General features: G+C 52.6%; 7 protein-coding genes across 7 annotated transcripts; 2 read left to right on the top strand and 5 right to left on the bottom strand.

Moving 5' to 3' along the window:
- Window positions 1–2,149: 2,149 nt before the first annotated feature.
- Window positions 2,150–2,870, bottom strand: J4E93_004097 (uncharacterized protein; the record flags this gene model as incomplete). Its single annotated transcript, XM_049342026.1, has 2 exons — window positions 2,150–2,642; window positions 2,701–2,870. The coding sequence occupies 2 exons, from the start codon at window positions 2,868–2,870 to the stop codon at window positions 2,150–2,152; spliced, it is 663 nt and encodes a 220-aa protein (XP_049200178.1).
- A 464-nt stretch (window positions 2,871–3,334) lies between these two features.
- On the bottom strand, window positions 3,335–4,078 carry J4E93_004096 (uncharacterized protein; the record flags this gene model as incomplete). Its single annotated transcript, XM_049342025.1, has 1 exon — window positions 3,335–4,078. One exon carries the CDS (start codon window positions 4,076–4,078, stop codon window positions 3,335–3,337), a length of 744 nt encoding a protein of 247 aa, XP_049200177.1.
- Window positions 4,079–4,466: 388 nt separating this feature from the next.
- J4E93_004095 (uncharacterized protein) lies at window positions 4,467–5,306 on the bottom strand (the record flags this gene model as incomplete). Its single annotated transcript, XM_049342024.1, has 3 exons — window positions 4,467–4,635; window positions 4,746–5,111; window positions 5,167–5,306. The coding sequence occupies 3 exons, from the start codon at window positions 5,304–5,306 to the stop codon at window positions 4,467–4,469; spliced, it is 675 nt and encodes a 224-aa protein (XP_049200176.1).
- A 2,425-nt stretch (window positions 5,307–7,731) lies between these two features.
- On the bottom strand, window positions 7,732–8,381 carry J4E93_004094 (uncharacterized protein; the record flags this gene model as incomplete). The annotated part of the gene is made up of 2 exons (XM_049342023.1): window positions 7,732–8,251; window positions 8,302–8,381. The coding sequence occupies 2 exons, from the start codon at window positions 8,379–8,381 to the stop codon at window positions 7,732–7,734; spliced, it is 600 nt and encodes a 199-aa protein (XP_049200175.1).
- A 3,818-nt stretch (window positions 8,382–12,199) lies between these two features.
- J4E93_004093 (uncharacterized protein) lies at window positions 12,200–14,022 on the bottom strand (the record flags this gene model as incomplete). Its single annotated transcript, XM_049342022.1, has 2 exons — window positions 12,200–13,416; window positions 13,464–14,022. 2 exons carry the CDS (start codon window positions 14,020–14,022, stop codon window positions 12,200–12,202), a joined length of 1,776 nt encoding a protein of 591 aa, XP_049200174.1.
- A 298-nt stretch (window positions 14,023–14,320) lies between these two features.
- Window positions 14,321–18,786, top strand: CFT1 (mRNA cleavage and polyadenylation factor subunit; the record flags this gene model as incomplete). Its single annotated transcript, XM_049342021.1, has 5 exons — window positions 14,321–16,310; window positions 16,364–16,806; window positions 16,857–17,939; window positions 18,003–18,150; window positions 18,218–18,786. The coding sequence occupies 5 exons, from the start codon at window positions 14,321–14,323 to the stop codon at window positions 18,784–18,786; spliced, it is 4,233 nt and encodes a 1,410-aa protein (XP_049200173.1).
- Window positions 18,787–20,108: 1,322 nt separating this feature from the next.
- J4E93_004091 (uncharacterized protein) lies at window positions 20,109–21,447 on the top strand (the record flags this gene model as incomplete). The annotated part of the gene is made up of 2 exons (XM_049342020.1): window positions 20,109–20,144; window positions 20,200–21,447. 2 exons carry the CDS (start codon window positions 20,109–20,111, stop codon window positions 21,445–21,447), a joined length of 1,284 nt encoding a protein of 427 aa, XP_049200172.1.
- Window positions 21,448–22,575: the final 1,128 nt, after the last annotated feature.

Raw genomic sequence — 22,575 nt, 5'->3', positions numbered from 1 at the left:
TCTGACGAAGCTATCAAACATCCAATCTCTTGATCCAGACCAGTCCGGTCCCGCCCCAATACCAACTATAACTTCTCCCTCTCGGCTCGCGAGCTTGTAAGCATACGATCGCTTCGACCTGTTGCATGGATCTCTTCTTGAGAAACCCTCGAACGAATGGCTCACAAACCCGGTGTAGATAGCCCGGTTGGAAATGGAAATCGAATGTGCCAAGCTCATACGGGAGCATACCGGTTTCGGCGTAGGTCTGACGGGACACGAGCAGAAGACTCATGTTCATTTGCGTGAATGTCTCTCCACAAGTGACCGTGTGATCATCCCTTTCTAAGAAAAGATAATATTGGCCACGAAAGACGTAGGTGAATATCATGCTTCTGAGCTCGGCCGGAAGGCGAAGAAGAGGTGAGTCGATGGAGTTGAGCTCGGTGCTGTAATAGTTGTCAGGCGGACCAAGCGCATAGCTTGTGATGGTACTTACAGCCGATCGAATGAACTTGAATCTCGACTCACCCTCTGACGGGCTCTCTTGTCGCGAATCTCTTTTGTGGATGCTGCAGTCGCCGGGGATGGCGCTTTGCGCTTTCGTGGTGCCATGATGAATTGGAGTTGGGGTGCAGAAAGCGAGGTGATCTTGCGACGAGGCTGCGTCGTAGAAGGCGAGAGCAACTGGGCGGTCCATTTGTTGAATGCGGCTAGCGTTGTTTGACTAGCTGCCGGCGGAGGGCAGGGTGCACCGCCTCGAGTCGCTCATCCGGAGATCTATATCGGATTTGACCCTTCATTACAGTTCTCCGGTCGCCATGTAATGTTTCACACAGCAAGACTTGGAAGAGATGAACTGCGTTCGCTGAAGAATCAAGCACTATGGGCATTTACATTATTGTATACTCATGTCTTTAATTGAAAGAAAAGATGCTAACGTAGTGACCAATTGTAATAGCTAGAATACCTATAGATTTGTTACTCGATGAATGCCACCGCATGTATACATAGACGCTCCACTAATGGTCTCAGATTTCCCCTATTCTTCGTCTATACCATTCCGGACACAATGCCTTCACATCATTCTTAGCGAATGCGTCAGCCCATTGCATCCCAGTACCCCAATATGGTCTATCATTTCTGGTCTCAGGATCATATCCAACGACTTCAAACTCCTCGCCCATAGCTCTAAGCTGTTCCTCCGATCTGCTGCCGATGAAAGCCCTTACATAAACTTCCCACGGGGCTTCCGGTCCGTGGAGAAAAAATTGAAATAGCCCAAGTTTATATGGAAGCAACGCGGTTTCAGCGTAGAGCTGACGAGATGTGGCTACTAAGCCGAAATTGCACCTATGGAACGAGAATATCTGACCAGGATCAAAGTCCCTGTCGTTGTTGTGGTCTACGAAGCCGCAGGCTGTGCTGCTAAAGACGTAGGTATAGATTGTGTTGCGTAGCTCGGCGGGTAGGCGGAGGAGGGGCGAGTTGGCTGCGTTGAGCTCACTTCTACGTAGTTTATCAGTTCTGCATGCGTGAGATTAGGGATTGAGGCTCTTACATTTGGTCGCGACGAGCTCGACATTGAGGAGTGTGGGTGTCTTCAAGAGGGCGGGATGACGTGTACGTGGCGGGTCTAGCGTAGACTCGGTTGTAGAACGAATCCTGAGGTGTGCGGAATCTCCAAGACGACATGTTGTGCTGCGGTGGGGGATCTGGCGTTAGTGGGAAGAGTCCTGGTTGAAGGAGAGGAGAGGAGGTAGAGTAGAAGTAGTGTATAGAGTATTGTCAAAGTGGCATAGAAAAGTGCACAGTAGAGAGATCGTTCAGAGTGAGTCCTTTGTGATTCACTTTCACACTGCCGTTCATATTTGGCTGCGTCTGTTGATAATTATACGTTGAGAAAGAGATTCACTGTGTGCAAAGATGTTTCCCTGACCAGCCGAGGGTATATAGTGTACGTTGGCCGAATGGTCGAATGGTGAATAGACTACACTGATTCGTTTTCTGTCTGCTGTAGTCTTGGTACGCCACTTCGACAAGCTAAAACAAGTACTTAACGTATGACCGGCGAAAGAACAATTCTCGTTTCCCTTCTGTCTCGTTGCGTCTTTACGACAGCACCTTGATGGAAGATGCTGCCACTCTCTCTTTGCGTCACTACACTGGGTTATTGCATACCCGCATCGCTGACCGCGAGCAACTGTTCGTCGGGGCCCCAACTCGAATATGTTTCTAGTTCCCTTTCCATATAATATGGATTGACCCAAGCTGATGTGCCATGGTAGTATCGATGACCTCCTGCGTACTTCCCGAACTGGCTGACCATCATGTTTTTGTCCAGAACCAGCTCTTGTTCTTTAGTTCTGTTCTTCACGAACCTCTCCACACAGTATGACCATTCGACCTTGGAAACTCTGAACTTGAAATGGAAGGAGGCGAGTTGATAAGGAAGCAGGGCTGTCTCGGCGTGCAGTTGGCGCGACGCAACAAGCACGCCCAGGTTGTTCTCGTCGAATGAAGTCGTTGAAGCGGTGTATTTGCGATACACATTGCTGCCATCGAACAGGTACACGTTGTCGCTGAAGACGTAGGCGAAGATGACGTTTCTCAGTTCGGCCGGAAGACGAAGGAGGGGCGAATTGAGTGTGTTCATCTCAGTGCTGAGACATCTTGTTAGTTATCTCTATTCAGATGTAGCTGGAGAGGTAGGGAACTAACATCTTAGCACGGCGAGCTTTACTATGAAGAGCTTGTTCTTTGAGAACTTGATCGCGCAGAGCTTGCTCACGCACCGCTGTCCTGCGCTGAGCCCGACGATCGCGCTCTGTGTTGTTCTTGGTAGGTGATGCGCCGAGGCGAGGCTTTTTTCCGCGCTCTCGAGATGCCATGACGGTGAGCGCTTGAGGTGTTGGAAGTTCTGCGAAGCGTGGTGGGTTTGAGGTGGGAGACGAGGTAAAAGAGTGTAGAGTGGAGATAGTACATTTTACGAGAGCTCGCTAGTAGGCTACCATTCCGAGGCCCACTTAATTGGACAATACTACGATTACGCAGTGCGAAACTAGCTTCGCTCAACTGTCGAAGTGCACAAAGAACCCATTCAATTCGGTTTTCTCGAATGAGTGTTGTTGTCAATACAAGAATCTGCACTGTCGGGAGAACTCTGCCCAAAGCGACCAAAACACGTGCAGTTTGTATTGCTACTCGGCTGCCTGTAAAACTAGTTCGAAGAGCCCCGGCGTATCTTGACGCGAGTCGAGATGAACAGACGGTCGCTCTCCAGTCCTGGCAAAAGTGGTCCAGGAAAAGATCCGATTCATGACATCCATACAAGCTCAGGTATACTGTCCCCTGACTAGTACTCTTCTGAATCACCACGCAAGCAACCACGGAATTCTTGCGCCCATTCAACCCCAGTCTGAGTCTTTTCCCACATGGTGCCATACATCTGCTCTGTGCTGACTTGCATTGTAGCAATTGCAGCTATCTGCTTTCGGGACCTAGCACGGAAGAAGTCTTGCAGTACCTCCTCATACCACTCATCTTCATCGAAGTCGGGTTCCTCAAACTCAAAATGAAAAACACCGAGCTTGTAAGGAAGTAACGCGGTTTCAGCATGAAGCTGACGGCAAGCGAGTAGTAGACCAATATCGTTGCTTCGAGACGTTCGCCAGATAAGTGTGTTCCCTTCTTCTGGCCTTTTACCAGTGAACAAATACCCACCAAGCGCGTAGCGATTGCCCTCAAAGACATAGCCGTAAACGATGTTGCGGAGCTCGGCGGGGAGACGAAGAAGAGGGGAGTTGGTGGCATTGAGCTTGCTGCCAAAGCGAGGTATCAGCTTTCGAACATGCATTGTGAATCTGGGGACTTGCATGGTTCGGTGAAGACCTTTCTGGTGAGTGACTTTAGGGGCAGCGGACTTCTTGCGGCGCGTCTTATCAACTAGCGCCTGATCGCGACGCGCATCATCGCGAAGACCTTGCTGCTTGTAGGCTTGATCTCGAAGCGCAGCTCTCTGGCGAGCCCTGTCGTCGCGCTGCTTGTTAGAGGAGGGCACCTCGGCTGGGGGCTTCGCTGAGCGCTTGCGAGATGGCATCTTGGCGTGCGCTTGGAGTGACGGCAATGTTGAGAAGCCAGTGAAAGAGTGAAGAATGTAAAGTAGTGAAGGTGCAAGGTGGAGGATTGTGCGAGAGCTCGCTAAGACGACATGTAAACACCTACGCACCTCGGTTGCTAGGACACCATATCAGGCAATAACGCCAAGTCAGATCAACACGTCATGCCGAAAACACACCTTCTAACGAGCCTTATCATCTCTCAAGACTCCTTCAGCAGAAACAGAGATATATCACATGTCATATAGTAGTTCTGCTTACCGCATCTTACTGCAAGGTGGAGTCACGTCTGCCACTTTTATAATACATCTATGAATATATGCTAGATGAACCGTGCATGTCGCGGCCTTCCAGCTTCAACAATCGACGCTACGCATTTGATCGTTCGCGGAAGTCACTACTCTTAATAGCTTCCAGTGAGATCTGTGACAGTTCAAAGATGAAATGCGATTGATACTGAACAGCGGCGTTGATGCCCATCAAATTGATTTGTGAGAAGCGACTGCTACGAGAACTTTCTGGCTGCTCCGACCTTCGCCTATCAATTCCAGTAGATACTAGCAAGTACCTCATGGATGACGCACGATGTATCGAAACTTCTTCATCTTCAGCCTCTCAGCCCAGTATAATCCCGTCCCCATCGCATACCATTCTGCCTCATCGATAGAACGACGAACCGTCAGGCAACTCATAGCTTTGATCTGTTCTTCCGAACGCCTAGCCAGAAACCTCCTCACATAGGGCTTCCACTGTTTCTTGTTGGATTTGTAGACCATGAAATTGAACGTGCTGAGTTGATAGGGTAGGTACGCGGTCTCGGCGTTGATTTGACGTGATACCAGAAGCAGGCTCATACTGTCTTCGGTAGATAGTTCAGCGTACAACGTTCTCTCTGTTTTTTTGTTGTCCTGGAAGAAGTTGTACGTAGTGTTGTCAAAAGCGCAAGCGTAGATCAGATTGCGCAGCTCCGCGGGCAGACGGAGGAGAGGGGACTTGGTGGCATTGCGTGCGGTACTGCGATGCGACATTAGCAATATATCTCAAAGAAAATTCACAGCTGTAGACATACATGCGATCGTTGACGTCATGGTCTTCAACAACGTCCTTGCCACCGATGTCGAAGGTGGGCGTCTTCTTGGCATCTGGCGCGTCGGTGGTAGCCAGCGCAGCGCGCTTTCGAGACGGGGTGAGAGCTATAGAACCAGCCATTAGGGTTGATGCGGGTTGAGCGAGTATAGGAGTATGGGAAGGAAGTGGACGAGCGTGTAATAGTGAACGAGCGCCGTAGAAGTGAACGAGCGCCGTAGAAGTGGACTAATGTGGGGGCAGCGCACGGGTGTGAGAGCCACTTTGCTAAGACGAAATGTAGATGGGCTTTGATTGTTAGGTAAATAGAACTGAGTGCGAGATTCTGTCCGATAGATTTTGTTGCGAGCGCGCTACTGTACAACACTTTCTTCCCCTCCACATCGATCGGTCCTGCAAAGTATACACGGCATGGCTGGTAGACTTGCACTCTCGATTGCGAATCCAGAGAGCGCAAACGAGTAACCGACCTAGGCTCGCGGGCCAGAATTAATCCTCAACCATTTGGCCCAGTAAACTGCCGGCCAAAATTCCCTGTTCGTATATTTTCTTTGCAGGTTGCGTAGCATCCTACTTCGCCCCGAGAACCCAAATGTCCTCATCGCCAGAATATTCGCTTCAGATCGGTTCTTCAGGAACTTCCTCATAGCGGAATACCCTTCGATGCGATTTCCGAAGTCGAAGACTGCCAGTTTATACGGAAGTGATGCTGTTTCTTGACACAGCTGACGAGAGACACGAGGTAAGTCTAGACTGACGCCGTTTTCGGAAACCAGCGTGGTGATCTTTGTACAGGACCATTTGTGCTCGTTCAGCCTGAATATCTCATTGCAGAATACGTAGTGATACACCATGTTTCGAATCTCGGCAGGAAGGCGGAGAAGAGGTGAGCGTGCGGCATTGAGCGTAGTACTTGAGTCAAAATCTTAGCTCTATACAAGACTGCAACGATTGAAAAGGAACTCTTACATGTCGTCAAGCCGGGCGCGTTCTCGAAGAAGCCGCTTTCGCGCCGCAGCCTTGACACGAGCTCTACGGCTAGCCCGGTGAAGCATCTGTATCCCGAAAGAGGTCCGAAACATTGCTGGTGAGGTAGCGTCGTGAATGTGAGGCAGACGAGATCGAGTGGTGTAGGGATGGCTGAACGCGCGAGGTAAGGACGGGAGTGTCGGGGAATGTGCCAAGGCTACAGTGAGGAAGTCGCGTTGTCGTGGCGCTGGGTAGTCGTGCGTCATGGGAAACGAACATCTCCACCTGCGGGATGTACCAATTCGGCAAGACACGTACTTTGAGGGAAACTTTCGCATCAAATGCAACGCCAGCTCTGGCAGCCGACCTATGTCCTGCGTTATCCTGTGAGGGGCATCAGGCAATGATCACGTAATTATAGTAGACGTATAAGGATCTTCTTTCTTCATAAACTCTGAAAGTTTAGTCTACAATACAAAACTCCTTGAGGTAATTCAACCATTTCGGTACGGGTGGCATCCGCCAACGGCAGTGTACTAGCCACTCCAAATAGAAGGCTGCTCTTTGCAGAGTCACATGTCTGGCCAATCGCCCATGTTATCTTGGGAGAGCACATAATCAAGTTCGTCGCAGAAGTGGGCTCCAGTTCCACGTAATGTCTTCCCAAAATAGATGAGATCCATTCGACCGAGTGCCGAAAGTTGGGCTTCCGATCTCTTTGCCAAGAACTTGTGTGCTTTTTGAAGATACCATACATGACCTGCATGCAAGACGAAAGTTGCGAGCTTGTAGGGAAGCAAGGCGGCTTCATGGTGGACTTGTCGAGAAGCGAGAAGCAGACCAAGACACGAATACTCAGCGCGACAGATGATCGAGAGTCCGTCATTGCGTGAAGGTTTGTATTCGTAGATCTGATCACTGAACACGAAGGTGTAGATCGCGTTCCGGATCTCAGCGGGAAGGCAAAGAAGCGGCGACTGGGTGGCGTTGAGGTACGTTCTAGCATCGATAGTCGGTCAAAGAGCCACTGGGCGTGAGTGAGAGCATACTTACATCGAGTCGCGGTGAGCAGCATCTTTTATAAGCTGCATCTCCGCTGCGGCTTTGTGAAGACTTCCGTCTGCCATCTCGTTGCCTACGAGGACTGAATGCGCTGAGGGTGAGGTGGCGTTGTGAGTGCAGGATAGACGAAACTGAGATTCGTGGCAGTGGCAACGCGTGTGGGAGGAGTGCGGGGGTGTGATGGGGGAGTCGCGTTGTTGTTGTGGTTGCTGGGTGACCGAGGCGAGTGCGAACCTCATAGCAGTTGCCATTCTGAGAATACGTCATTGAAAACGACTGTTCTAACGCCCGAACGGCTTATTGCCGCAGGGCTTACGACCATCACCAGCAGTGTATTGTCGCACATCGGCTGCGGCAATGTGCACAAAGAGCAAGGAGAGTATGAAGAATGAATTGCTGAAGCCTTGCTCAGTGGATGCCATTCTTTTAAGAGACAGTACAGCTACTAACAAAAGCTCCATCGTCGGCGTCGTCCTGAAAACTGATCTTGAAGCCTCGGCAGATGGCTTCCGAACGGCTAAGAGAAGTACTCCTGGCAGCCCAACTCTGCAGCCCAGTACGCCGCATCTCCTGTCCACATGCCCTCCATCTTCTTGTTCCCTCGTGCTTTCTGGATCTGGATATCAAATAGTCCTCCACCCATACAGACCTGCATCCTGCCAAGCATCTCAGCCTGCGCCATCGTTCTATCCTTCAGAAAGGACTTCATTACCATCTCCTTGGGACCGACTTTACGATAGGCGGAGGTGATAGAGACACCAAAATCGAATATTGCGAGCTTGTAAGGATGTAGGGCGGCTTCGTGGTGGGTTTGACGAGAAGCTAGCAGCAGTGCCATTCCGGGGTACTTTTGGGTATGCAGATCGGTAGCATTGGGTGCAGGTCTGACACCTCCGCTGAGTAGCCACTCTTCAATGTCTAGGTTGGACTTCTTCTCAAGCCTGAAAACCTCATCACGGAAGACGTAGACATAGATCATGTCTCTGATCTCGGCGGGTAGACGAAGAAGTGGAGAATGAATAGCGTTGAGCTCGGTGCTAATTTATCGTCAGTAATTGCACTGGCACTGAGCGAGTGAGAGACTCACAGTTTGTCGAGTCGCGCACGCTTGCGTCGCTCTAGCTCTTGAGCGAAAACCACTTCCTTCCCCATGGACGCTGAAGACATTGATGGCGATCTTGGGCGGTAGCGTCGAGATAGCGTAGTCGAAGGAATTGCAAAGTGTGGCGGTGGAACAAGGGCTCGAGGAGCAGTGCAAGAGGAAGAGAGTAAAAGCCACTGCCAAGGCTGGAAAGAGGCAGGCGCGTTTTTGTCGTTGCTGGGTGACCATGCGAGGGGAGTGCGAACTTCAAATAGGAACCCCGGGGCAGCATGCATATCGTGCCGTCATACGGTTGTCTAGTTCTGTCAAGCTGTTAGCACAAATAGTAAGATGTCTCAGCACTACGTTAGCAAAGCATAGCAAGAGAGCTACAGACTGGTAATAAGCTAGCGAGATATCTTAAGAGCTATTCGTGGCGGCTACTTTACCCTTACCGCTGTATGAGTGCGCAAAGTGGAATAGGTTGCATGCTCATCGCTCACTCACTCTTAGTACTATTGATAACATCATGCGAAGCAAGAAGATTAACCTTGGAATGAGCATGATAGTATTTGAGCCACTACATCTACAGAGAAGCTGGTGATCGAAAAAGAAACACAATGACTCTTCGGGAGAATATCACACCACAGCCATTCCGTGTGTCGCACTTTTTATCTAAGGACCAGGATTTAGACCGCCAGAGAAGCATTGAGCCTCACCAGCAGCTCGTGTTTCCAGCCCTCCGCCAAGTTCGCGATCCAGAACGCCCCAGTCTCCTCAATCACCTCGTGAGATAGAGATGCGTCATCCCGATATTCATCGAATTTCAAACGTGAGATTGCATCTAAGTTATTTCAGCGACCGAGAAGGTTCAGCTGGCTGTCTTGACGATCAAGTAAAAAGATGTCCCAATGAAGAGAAAGAGCACTGTCTCCAATCTGACAGCTGCTGCTACAAATCAGATGGTCCAATCGAGGAGATATCGACGATAGATTCATCTTCAGGTCCTGTCGCGGCCGTCAAGACAGACAGAGCCTCCAACGTGGCGACCCAGTAGGTAGCAGTCCTCTGTTGATGCCAATGAGTTCTCAACACGCGGGACCACCCGGTGAACCTTACGTTGCACATCGCATCAATCTGCGCAGTCGATCGTCTCTCCAAAAACCTTTCCAGCATCCTGAGCCCATCAAGCCCTTCCTGAAGCAAGGGGAGGAAGCAGAATGTACCGAGCTCATAGGGTAGCAGAATCGTCTCATTGAGTGTCTGGCGGCAGACCAGAGATAGGCCGACTCTTCTCTTTGGATCGAGTAAGCGTACCCAGCCCATGAAATCCGGTTGAGTCCTCGCGGTAGTCTTTGTTGTTTCGTCAAAACTGTACACTGTGCCAGCGTAGACGTGGGCGAAGGTAATGTTTCTCAGCTCAGCCGGGAGGCGTAAAAGAGGTGAGTTGACGGCATTGAGCGTAGTACTAGCCATGGTCAGTCGCACCCTCCGCCAAGAAGAGCGGAATCTTACATTTGATCTCGACGAGCTTGATCGCGAATGTTTTGAAGGCGAACGGTCTCGGCATTGAGTAGTCGATCTTGAGCAGCTGTGTGACGCGATGCCCTGACGTCTCGTTCCTCGTTCGCAGACGGCGTGGTAGCGGGAGGGGTAGTTGGGCGCTTGCGCTTGGCCATGTCGAATTGCAATTGGTTCTTCGATGGAAATGGGGTAAGAGTGAGGAGTAGAACAGAAGCAAGGGTCGAGAAGATCACCCAAGTTGGGCTGACTAATCAGAGTGAGGCCCTGTGAGGGTGACTTCTAATCTGAGCCTGCCGTCATAAGAGCCGCAGCTTCCACATCCAACAACTGCTTGCAAGCAAGTGACGTCACTAGATCCAATCAATTACTACTTCAGGGACAGTACCGACTCATCTGAAATGCCAAAGCAGTACCGAGCTGACAGCTGCAATCAAGGCAAGACTATGCGCTCATGCTGAGTAGAAAGATGAAGAAGCTGTACTCTAGTGCCGTCACCTCAGGTCCGGATGTTCATACAGATGTCACGAGAAGTAAGGGGATGAATAGTGTTTGAGCTTCTGCAGCAAGTGAAAATATGTAGCTATCAATCTTGATAGATACAGAAACAATCCCATGAAGAAGGCGAGTTCCAACTCGCAACACCGCGCCTAGTTATCAGATGGACCGAAATCGGCAATATCCAAGTACTTGGGCACGCCAAAGTACATCTCAGCGCCAGAGGCGAACACCATCCCATCTAGCTTCGCGAGCCAGTCTGCGGCAGTCCTGGTTTGTACCCAGAAGCCACGACCATTCCATCCCGGTCGCCAGAGCGTCATTTTACCAGTCGCATGAAGCTGCCTAGGCGATAATCGTTCCAGAAAGCTTCTCATTCCCACTACCGCCAGGTGAGAACCCCAATCCTCTGCTGTGAATAAGAACTCTCCAAGCTCATACAGTAGTAGAGCGGTTTCGGCATGTACCTGGCGGCAGACGAGTAACAAGCGGATTAAGTATCTCCTCAATGACGCAGTATTATCGTTTAGGACGACACGGCGATCAGCACAATCGTTATCGAGCTCGATCGCATAGCCTGCGTCAGTATAGAGATATGCGAAGATCTCATTCCTGATCTCCCCGGGGAGTCGAAGCAGAGGAGAGTTGGCGGTATTAGCAATGCTGCTAAACACACTGTCAGTTACGTGTACAGTTATCAGGATGAACAACTTACATTTGGTCCCGAGGATCTTCTTGAGGAACGACTTGAGGAAAATCTTGAGCAAAGCCTTGTTGAACTCCTTGAGGTGTGTCTTGTTGAACTCCTAAAGGAAGATCTTGAGGAAGATCTTGGGGAAGATGTTGGGGAAGGTCTTGAGCAACGCCTTGAGGAACGGCCTGAACATGATGAACTTGATCGCGAGGAGCTTCAGGAGCTTCAGGCACAGTTGCAGCCGGATCCTGGAGTTCCTTGAGGCGTTCTTTCTTGCCAAGCGAGGAGGGGGATGGAGACCTCGAGGCGCGCTTGCGTTTGGCCATGGTGAATTGACGTTGATGTTCAGGTAGGAAGACGAAGTGCGTAAGAAACCAAAGGGTAGAACTGTAAAGGGTGAGTAGAAGAGTAGGGGAGGCAGGACGAGGCTATATATATGTACCTAGGGACAATGCCATGTCTTACTCAACGGATATTCAAGGTGACCGCGACTTCTAACTCATGCCGGTCGATGCAAAGACGCGGTCACCTCGCCTTCCAACGTGCGCCGGCCGGTTCAAAGACAGGGTCACCTCGACTTCCGCGTGCGACAGCCATCTGCTGGTCATAAACTATTCGAAGTAACCGCGACTTGCAACGTAAATCGGTCTACTCGAAGGCGCGGTCGCCTCGAAATCCGCGTTTGACAACCGTATCTGAGTATCTTACTCACTAATCATTTCAGGTGACCGTAACTTCCAGCATAGGCCGATCGTGTCAAAGGCGGAGTCACCTCGCCTACTAAATTCGACAGCAGCCTGCAAACGGGCAACGCCACCGATTGGTGACATGTAGCTGAAGGTAAGGCCAACACGGTCAATACATGCCCACGATCATCGCTCCAGCTCCACGGGCATCTCCAAAGTAAGTGAGTGGCGTGCCGATGTCAGTAAGAAATTTTGCCGTGCACAAACAAGGAATTGCGAAGTGTTTTTAAGACGACATTGAACATGTATTCGCAAACTTACAGAACGCCAAAATGAGGTATCGTACGAACTAAAGGGACAAGACAATTGATAAAATGCAAACAACTTGAACCGAAACAGGAAAGACCGAAACACAAACATACCATCCCACGCATATCCATGGCAAATTACCTTCCATTTCGAACAGAACAATTTACACCCACTTTTGAGACATCACAACTACCACCTACTGAATCCTCTCATCTCGATCAGTCGCACCATAGCCCGCAGGTTTCCTGGCACGACCAGTAACATCACTCCACGCAGCACCAAACCTACGTCCAGTGCTAGCCAGCAGACCCTCCTCCTCTTCCTCCTCAAGATCACGATCAATCTGTTCCTGGTCGAGACTAGGCGCCTTGAACAGCGTGGTCAAGAAGACGATGAGGTAAACACCCAAGAAGGCGAATTGAGCCCAGAAGAGGACGACGCCGAAAAAGGGGAAGTTGATGGTGACGCGGTTGATGAAGGTGCTGAGGACGGAGGGCGTGCAGACTTGTTGAGCAGCGGGGTTGGTAGCGAGTTCGCTGCAAGCCTTGATGAGGTCCTTGTGCTCGGTGCAATCGGGTTGTTCGTCTAGGCTGTTGGTCTTCATGTCGCAGTAGGTTTGCGGACCCCATGTAGCGTATTGGGGTGCGACGACCATGGCGACGGAGTAGTTGATTGCGAGGGTGATGAGCGTAAGGAGGACGGTAGCCATGAGAAGAGCCTGGGGCGAAGTATGTCCCTTGCGGATCTTGAAGATGGTGATCCACAGGAAGCGGATGCCAGCAGTTGCGATACCGACGACTGAGGCGGAGAAGAAGAAGAGGACGAGGAGGAGGAACATAACATAGTCGATGGGGAAGACCTTGGCGGACTTGACGAGGATGTAGTTGAGCGGCTGGAAGATGTTGATGTGGCCGAGGATGTAGCCGCAGTGGGCGCCGCAGATGGAGTTCTTGGCCTTGTCGATGCCGGTGATGAGCATGCTGGCGAAGATGACGAGGGCGAAGACCATCAGGATGAGGCCGCCGATGAGCTTCAGCGGGCGGAAGAAGGCTTCGGTCTTGATCCAGGCCTTGACGATCCAATGGCGGTCTTCGCCGCTTGACTCGGCAGCGAGACGCTCGCGACGGATGAGGGTGCGCTCTTCGCGTACGAGGGCTTCCAGTTCGCGTCTGTCCCTGCTGTCCAGTCCGCCCTCGCTGCCTTCGTTGCGACCTTCGAGCTGTCTCTGGCGCTCACGGTTGTTCTCCAGCTGGGATGCGGTGTTGGCGGCGAGCGTGGGGGCAGAGACGGATGGCGCGGACTTGATCATGGCGACAGGGAGGAGAGCCATACCGGCACCGGTGTAGAGCACGAAGAGGACGGTCCCGACGGTGATGAGGAAGCCGAGGCCGAAGGATAGAGCGCGTTCGCCATCTGCTGGAGTTAGTCGATGTCAACAAATAACAGAAGTCGCTACTTACGGTTCTCCGAGAGAAGATGCTTAAAGTAGTCGAGGTCCAGACGCTTGTCGTCCTTGGCCTGCTTCGCAAAGGGCACGAAGAAGCCGACGAGGAAGATTGCGACTACAAAGATGAGGAAGCCGAGAGTCCACTTGAGAGCACCAGCAATGCGCTGGCCGGCGGTCTGCTCGCCGTGCTCAGCCGCGTCCTCGTCGTATTCCTCGTACCAGAAGTAGGTAAAGGGGATGACGAGAAGGCAGAGAAGCGCATCGAGCGAGTAGAGCGTGTAGTAGACGATGCGCAAGGTGTAGACAATGCTGTCGACCTTCTCCGGCGTCGCCCAATCCTTCTTGCGGCCTAGACTGGATCTCGAGGTAGATGAGACGAGAGCGACGTCGACGGGAATGAGAAGGACGGTTGCGAGCAGGGCGAGGGTGGTGAAGATACAGACAATGGTAACGGCCGCGGCGCGATCGCGCGGCTTCTGGTAGACATAGACGAATGTTGACGCGATGAGAAAGAGGATCCCCACGGCGACGGCGTAGGCGACCCAGATGAGAGAGGTCTGTATCAGCGCCATGTTGATACCAGTTGACAGCAGTTGCTATCGCTGGAGGAGAGAAGAGGGGATTCCAGGTAGAAGCCGTCGCTGTTTAGAATGACGTCTAGCGGCCAGAACCCTGCTTCGATCCTGCCCAGAACAGCTAGCATGGGTCGCACCTTCCCGGGCTGGAGCTCCAACACAACACGCTAGACAGAATCGCGCATGAGCTCTTTTGACGCGACCTCGGTCAACACCACGAATTCGCGCTGAGCTATCCCGCCCCACCCACGCACGACTGCCATGAGAAGTGTGGCAGCGACCTTCGACCACCACCATGCAGTGCTACACTGAGATAGCCCCGCCCACCGCCGTCAGCCATGCCATTAGCCTGCCCTTCGTGCACTCTAGGTCAAACAACCTAGTCGTCGCAAAGAACTCGCTGCTCCAGATCTTCGAGCTCAAGGCGACCACGACCGAAGTCACCCCGGGCGGAGGAAACGAGTCGGAGAATGCCGCGGCCAACCTCGACACAGAGGCGGCCGACGTGCCGTTGCAGCGCACCGAGAGCACGGCCAAGCTGGTGCTGGTGGGCGAGTTCCCCCTCGCCGGCACCGTCATATCGCTGGCGCGCGTGAAAGCGCTCAACACAAAGTCAAAGGGCGAGGCGCTGCTGGTGGCGTTTCGGGATGCGAAGCTCAGTTTGGTGGAGTGGGACCCGGAGACGTACAACCTCCATACAATATCAATACACTACTATGAGAACCCAGACTTGCCCGGCATTGCCCCTTGGTCCGCTGATCTCAAAGACACGTACAACTTCTTGACGGCAGACCCCAGCAGCAGATGCGCCGCCCTCAAGTTCGGCACCCACAACCTCGCCATTCTGCCCTTTCGCCAGCGTGATCTTGTCGAGGATGACTATGATTCCGATGCTGAGGCTCCCAAGGAGACCAAGGCTGAGCAGGCGGATGGCGAGAAGAAGACGCCGTATTCCTCCTCCTTCGTTCTCCCACTCACCAACCTCGACCCTACACTTACCCACCCCGTCCACCTCGCCTTTCTGCACGAGTACCGCGAACCCACCTTTGGCATAGTCGCTGCCTCGCGAGCCACCGCCCCGTCATTACTCGCCCACCGCAAAGACATCCTCACCTACTCCGTCTTCACCCTCGATCTCGAACAAAAGGCCTCCACTACGCTCCTCTCAGTCACCGGACTACCCTACGACATTACGAGAGTTGTACCGCTACCCTCTCCCATTGGCGGTGCTCTGTTGGTAGGAGGAAACGAGATCATACACGTCGACCAGGGAGGAAAGACGAATGGTGTGGCCGTCAACGAGTTTGCCAAGGCGTGCACATCGTTCCCACTCAGCGACCAGTCAGATCTGGCCTTGCAATTGGAAGGATGCCAGGTCGAGCTGTTGTCGCAGGACACGGGTGATGTGATGATTGTGCTCAACAGCGGGCGCATCCTCATCCTCACCTTCACCCTCGACGGTCGGACTGTATCCGGAATGACTATTCAGACTGTCTCGGAAGACCATGGTGGTCATATTCTCAAAGCTGCCGCTTCATGTACGAGTAATCTCGGCAGAGGGCGATTGTTCGTTGGAAGCGAGGATGGCGAATCAGTGATGCTAGGCTGGACTGGCTCAGCCACTCAACTGCGACGCAAACAAACGAATGCTGACTCCGACGGCGACGAGGACATGTCTGACGAGGAGGATATGGATGATATGGAGGACGATCTCTACAACGATACGGCACCGGCGGTTCAAAAGATTACGGCAGCTGTGTCTGAGCCCACGGCCCCAGGAACGTACACATTCAGGATACACGACGTCCTGCCAAGTATAGCACCGATCAAGACCGCCGTACTGCACCCTGGCAAGGTTACCGATTCTCTGAACAAGGGCGAGATCATGCTGTCCACGGGTAGAGGGTCGGCTGGAGCCATCACCGCTCTTGACCGCGAACTCCACCCTGTCAGTATCGCGACCAAAGAGCTTCCTTCAGCCCATGGCGTTTGGGCTGTACATGCTCGGAAGCAAGCCCCGGGAGATGTGACTGCTGCGTTTGGCGAAGACACAGAAGCCAATATGGCTACTGATGTGGACTATGACCAGTACCTGGTTGTCTCCAAAACCATTGACGACGGCACTGAAACTACTGTGGTATACGAGGTCAACGGCAACGAGATGACTGAGACCGACAAGGGAGATTTTGAGCGTGAAGAAGGCTCGACTCTCTTCGTGGGTGTGTTAGCCGCCGGCACAAAGGTTGTGCAGGTCATGCGGACAGAGGTCAGGACGTACGATTCGGGTAAGCCAGATCATCTACATCATCCGCTTTCTCAGACTAACATCAACGACTAGAACTTAATATGGACCAAATCCTACCCATGGAAGACGAAGAGAACGGAAACGAGATCAACGTCATCAACGCCAGTTTCGCAGACCCCTACCTACTCATCTTGCGCGAGGACTCCAGTGTCAAGATCTTTAAGGCTACCGGTGACGGCGAGCTTGAAGACGTTGAAGCGACTGGGCTGACGGGAACAACATGGCTTTCGGCGAGTCTGTTCAAGTCATCCAGCTTCACGGAAGTCTTTGCGTTCCTCCTGACACCAGAAGGTGGTCTTCGCGTATTTGCCATGTCCGACATGGAGAAGCCGTGCTACGTTGCTGAGGCGTTGAGCTTCTTACCGCCGGTACTAGCAATGGATTATGTTCCTAAGCGGAGCGCGATCAAAGCTACCATCACCGAGATTCTAGCCGCGGACTTGGGGGATGCGACTACAAAGTCACCTCATTTGATCGTAAGATACTACATCAGACTTACGTTACTCTGGCGACTAACGATATTCAGATCCGCACTTCCAGCGATAACCTCGTCATCTACAAGGCCTTCCATTCTCCATCACGGTCTGCTTCGGAACTCTGGACTCAAAACCTGCGATGGGTCAAGCTTTCCCAACAACACATACCGAGATACATCGAAGATGCGGGTTCTGAGGACCAAGGGTTCGAAAGTACACTGCTAGCGGTGAGCGATATCTGCGGCTACAGCACCGTCTTCCAGCGAGGCACGACCCCGGCTTTCATCTTCAAGGAGTCATCAAGCGCGCCACGAGTAATTGGCCTCAGCGGTAAGCCCGTCAAGGGTCTCACATCGTTTCACACATCGAATTGCCAGCGCGGATTCGCCTACCTTGATTCCACAGACATTTTGCGCATCTCTCAACTTCCGCCTCAAACACATTACGGTCACCTCGGATGGGCAACACGACGCATGCCAATGGATGCGGAGGTGCACGCTCTGGCCTACCACCCGGCAGGGTTATACGTTGTTGGAACGGGCCAGTTCGAAGAGTACCAACTGGATCCCAGCGAGACCTACCACTACGAACTACCCAAGGAAGACATGAGCTTCAAGCCCAAGATTGAGCGTGGCGTCCTGAAACTACTAGACGAAAAGTCCTGGACGATTATCGACACACATATTCTGGATCCACAGGAAGTCATTCTCTGCATCGAAACGCTCAACCTTGAAGTGAGCGAAGTCACACACCAACGAAAAGACCTCATCGCAGTCGGCACCTCGATTGTCCACGGCGAAGATCTCGCAACTAAGGGTTGCATCCGTATCTTCGAAGTCATTACCGTAGTGCCCGAACCCGATCGTCCAGAGACCAACAAGCGCCTCAAGCTCATCGTTAAGGACGAGGTCAAGGGCGCGGTATCCGCCATCTCAGGGCTAGGAACACAGGGCTTCATGATCATGGCCCAGGGACAGAAGTGCATGGTCCGAGGTCTCAAGGAAGACGGCACTTTGCTTCCAGTCGCGTTCATGGACATGCAATGCTACGTCAGCGACTTGAAGAACCTGCCTGGGACGGGTATGTTGGCTATGGCCGATGCGTACCGGGGTGTTTGGTTCACGGGGTATACAGTAAGTTCTTCTCTGATTACAGTAACTCGGCCTTATGGAATATGACGCTAATACTGAAAACAGGAAGAGCCCTACAAGATGTCTCTCTTCTCCCGCTCGAAGCACAACTTAGAAACCATCGCAGTGGACTTTCTGCCTTTTGACCAACAGCTCCACCTCATCGTTGCAGACGCAGATATGAATCTGCAAGTCCTGCAATTCGATCCAGATAGTACGTCCCTCATCCTCACCTCTAAGCTTATGTATCCAGACAGTCAACTAACACATCCATCTCACAGACCCCAAATCCGAAGCCGGCTCCCGCCTCCTCCACAAATCCACCTTCCACACCGGCCACTTCCCCACATCCCTCCACCTAGTCCAATCCCATCTATCCCTCCCTTCCACAACCGACGCCTTCGCATCCAACGCCAACCCCGCCGCCGACGAAGACGACATGGACACCACAACCCCCTCCCCACCATCAACCCAACCTCCCCTCCACCAAATCCTGCACACAACACAATCCGGCACCCTCGCCCTGCTCACCCCCCTAACAGAAGACTCCTACCGCCGCCTCTCCAATCTCACTGCGTACCTCACCAACACGCTCGATTCGCCGTGCTCGCTCAATCCGCGCGCGTTTCGAATGGGCAGCGAGGCGACGGGTGATGGCGGGTGGGATGCGGGGACTGGGGCGAGGGGTGTGCTTGATGGGAATCTTTTGATGAGGTGGGGGGAGTTGGGGGAGAGGGGCAGGAGAGAAGGACTGGGTAAGTATGGGGAGGGGGAGGAGGGGAGTTGGTTGTTTTGGGGGGAGAGAGAGGTCCTGGGGGGGTGGGGGGTTTTTGGGGGACGGGGACGATGAGTTCGTTAGGAACTGTGTCAATGGACGTTAGACGTAGAAAAGAGATCAGTTAAGGATATTGATATGGACTACTTGGTGCATGAGGATCCAGACTGATGGGTTGATGATGGTTGAGTATACTCTGATGTCATTCTGGACTGCTGAAAGTTGATGGTGGCTAGAAACCGCTTAACCGTAGATAACCAAGAGTGCAGCTAATCAATGCGTGTAGCCTCTAGGCTCACTTTCAAAAGCTTTTAAGCAGGTTAGACGAGTATAGTCTCCACACGTAGTCGTAACAAATACTAAGCGCAATCCAACAGCGTTTGTAACCTTTCAGCCTCTCTAATACTAGATAAAGAGTGCAGGTAACTATGCATGTAGCTCTTAGAGTTACTTATAGAAGCTTGAAAGATGTCTAGGCGCACGCATGTAGCCGGCAAGTCTCCTTTAGCGATAGCTTTTTCGCATGTTGACCAGAGTGTATATGTTGCTGTTGCCTTGACGTTGTGCCTGAGGCGTCTCCTCGGCCCTACTATTGATCAAATTCTCCATGTGGCTGAGGCGAAGCTGCGCGATGGCGCAAGGCAAAAGAAGGGTCCCCTTCCGGCACCCGGGTCTTCGCCAATCTTCGGCGATAAGAGCCCTGCCTGATCGCCCCTCCGCTGATTGGCTCGGCCAAAAGCGGTCATAGCGTACCTTCATCGAAGCTTCCCAAGCAATGCGCAATGGCAAACGCATGTTCTCACGCCATGTACAGACATTGTGATAGTGAATCTCGGATTTCGCAGTGACATTCGATAGAGTGGAGCCTGCTGCGTAGTTTGGGCAGGCAGCCGAGCGGATTCAGGCAATCTTGGGCTGGCGAGGCAGCGTGGAAGGGCATGGAATTGTTTGGAATCTTCTCTCGCTCGGCGCAGCCGGTGCATTTGCAACATCCCGGTTACTACTTTTAAGTCGACAAGCGTCGCCCTCCCACGCACCCCAATATACACTGTGAACACGCACCTTGCCTCCGAGTCAGATACCCGTTTACTCACTTCTCGACCGCGAAGACTCTCCCGCGGCGACTATAGGTAAGCGCCTTTTTGCTCATTGTGTCAGCACTTCGACGAGTTACCCGCGCCTTCTTTCACCTGCAAGGCTGAGCTGCAACTGGGCGACTACTGCGACTTTTGGCCCCCTGAGACTTGACGCTGACTTGATTTAAGATCTTCCCGACACCGCGACTCGCGCTCTCCACAGATCACCCAGAGACCTTTCTGTATTGCCCCTCAACTCGACTTTTACGACCCCGCTAGCCCCTCGTCTACGCAATCACCACACAACCACGAACCGCGACCATGGTCAAAGACACAAAGTTCTACGATATCCTGGGGGTAAGCACAATCATCTCCACGAACAGCTCAAGGCCAGAAGTCTAACAATCCACAGGTAGCGCCAGACTGCGCCGAGTCACAACTAAAGACGGCGTACAAGAAGGGAGCGCTCAAGTGGCATCCCGATAAGAACGCCCACAACCCCGAGGCGGCCGACAAGTTCAAGGACCTCTCCCACGCATACGAAGTTCTCTCAGACCCCCAGAAGCGCCAAATATACGACCAATATGGCGAGGAAGGACTCGAGCAAGGCGGCATGGGCGGCGGTGGCGGCATGGCAGCCGAGGACCTATTCGCGCAGTTCTTCGGTGGCGGCGGCGGTCCCTTTGGCGGCATGTTTGGCGGCGGCATGGGCGGCGGACGCGAACAAGGACCTAAGAAGGCGCGCACAATCTCGCACGTCCACAAGGTCTCGCTCGAAGACGTCTACCGCGGCAAGGTCTCTAAGCTCGCCCTACAGAAATCCGTCATCTGCCCCAAGTGCCATGGCGCGGGCGGCAAGGACGGCGCCGTCAAGAAGTGCGCTGGCTGCGACGGCCGCGGTATGAAGCATATGATGCGCCAAATGGGACCCATGATCCAGCGCTTTCAGACTGTCTGCCCCGACTGCCAGGGCGAAGGAGAAATCATCCGCGACAAGGACCGCTGCAAGCAGTGCAACGGCAAGAAGACGATAATCGAGCGCAAGGTCCTGCACGTCCACGTCGACCGCGGCGTCAAGTCCGGCCACAAGATCGAGTTCCGAGGCGAGGGCGACCAACTCCCCGGCGTAGAACCCGGCGACGTAGTGTTTGAAATCGAGCAGAAACCACACGCGCGCTTCCAACGCAAAGACGACGACCTCTTCTACCACGCCGAAATCGACCTCCTGACCGCGCTGGCCGGCGGCCAGATCCACATCGAGCACCTCGACGAGCGCTGGTTAACCGTCGACATCATCCCCGGCGAATGCATCTCCCCCGGCGAAGTCAAGGTCATCCGCGGCCAAGGCATGCCCTCGTACCGCCACCACGACTTTGGCAACTTGTACATCCAGTTCGACGTCAAGTTCCCGGAGCGCCTGGGCAACAACGAGGATGGTGGGCCCATGTCCCCCGAACAGATTCGCGCGTTGGAGTCTGTGCTGCCGCCTCGCAAGGTACCGGAGTCTATGCCGCCGGCTGATGCTATGACTGAGGACTTTACGCTTGAGGATGTTGATGCGGGCGGTGAGGGCCAGCGCGCGAGGGGTATGGGTGGTATGGAGGATGAGGATGATGATATGCATCCGGGGGCTGAGCGCGTGCAGTGTGCGTCTCAGTAAGAGGTGTGTACGTACCATTGGGGTTCTGGAGTGGAGTGGAGTGGAGTGAGTGGAGTGGAGTTAGCATGATTTTACGATGCATGAATGCAAGAGTACGAGGTACATGGGGACGTGGCGTGGTGGAGTTTACTTTCTGCATTGGAGGTTTTCGACAAAGAGCTTCTGCGATACGATACCATATCAACGGGAGAGGGAGAGAGAGTTGTGTTTTTCCCTTCTTTTTACTTTCTGTAAGCAAAGGCATCATTATAGCTTTGTTGCTTGTTGCCCGGGCGTTCCTTTAGACAGGGGAAGAGCCACGACAATGGCATATCTTTGGTAAAGTGTGGGGTTGGTAGTGGGTGAATTGAGATGTAATGCAAATGCGATGGTTCTGTATTGCTTCTTTATGATGAGGGCAATCATACGATTGATGTGGTGGTTTGACGTGTGATGATTGATGTGATGGTTTGACGTATGAAGTCACTCATCATGACATGTGATGAAGAGGGGGTAAGTTCATGGGATATTTGATTACTAGTAAGACCGAGGAGACGCCTTGAGCGAGACGTCATGGCAACGGGCGGATGGTGCATTGTCATGTACAACGCCATCTGCTCAGGGATATCTCCAACGACTTAGTGAGTCAAGTGAGTTGTTGCCTGACATTATCAAGACTTATCCGTGTAATTCTTCAACCACTCCAGCCAACACTTCGCACAATACGAAGATTACATAGCAGCCGTGTTGCTATTTGGAAGCTCAAACTCCCAACTTACATCCCGCATAAGCTCAACTTGCTCCCGTGTCCGCCGATCCAGAAAGACTTGAAGGTCTCTTAAACGCGTCGTCGAGACTTCAAACTTGTTGAGTAAGTATGGTAGTATGGCGACCTCGGAGTAAATTTGCCGGCATACGAAGAGCAGAGAGGCGGATGGGTAGGGTCCTTTGCTGGGGATACTTTGGTTGTGGGTGTCGACGGGGTAGGCTATGGTTATGGTGGAGTTAGACATGGCGTAGGAGAAGATTTCGTTTCGTATCTCCGCGGGGAGACGGAGGAGGGGGGAGGTTGTTGCGTTGCGCTCGAAGCTATGAGAGTCAGTAAAGATGGCTTGATCTCAAGTAGACACTGATTTACATCTCATTTGA

The sequence above is a fragment of the Alternaria ventricosa genome, assembly GCF_023758065.1.
Source record: "Alternaria ventricosa strain BMP 2768 chromosome Unknown scaffold_6, whole genome shotgun sequence".
NCBI lineage: Eukaryota > Fungi > Ascomycota > Dothideomycetes > Pleosporales > Pleosporaceae > Alternaria > Alternaria ventricosa.
This window is presented reverse-complemented; position numbering and strand designations above follow the sequence as displayed.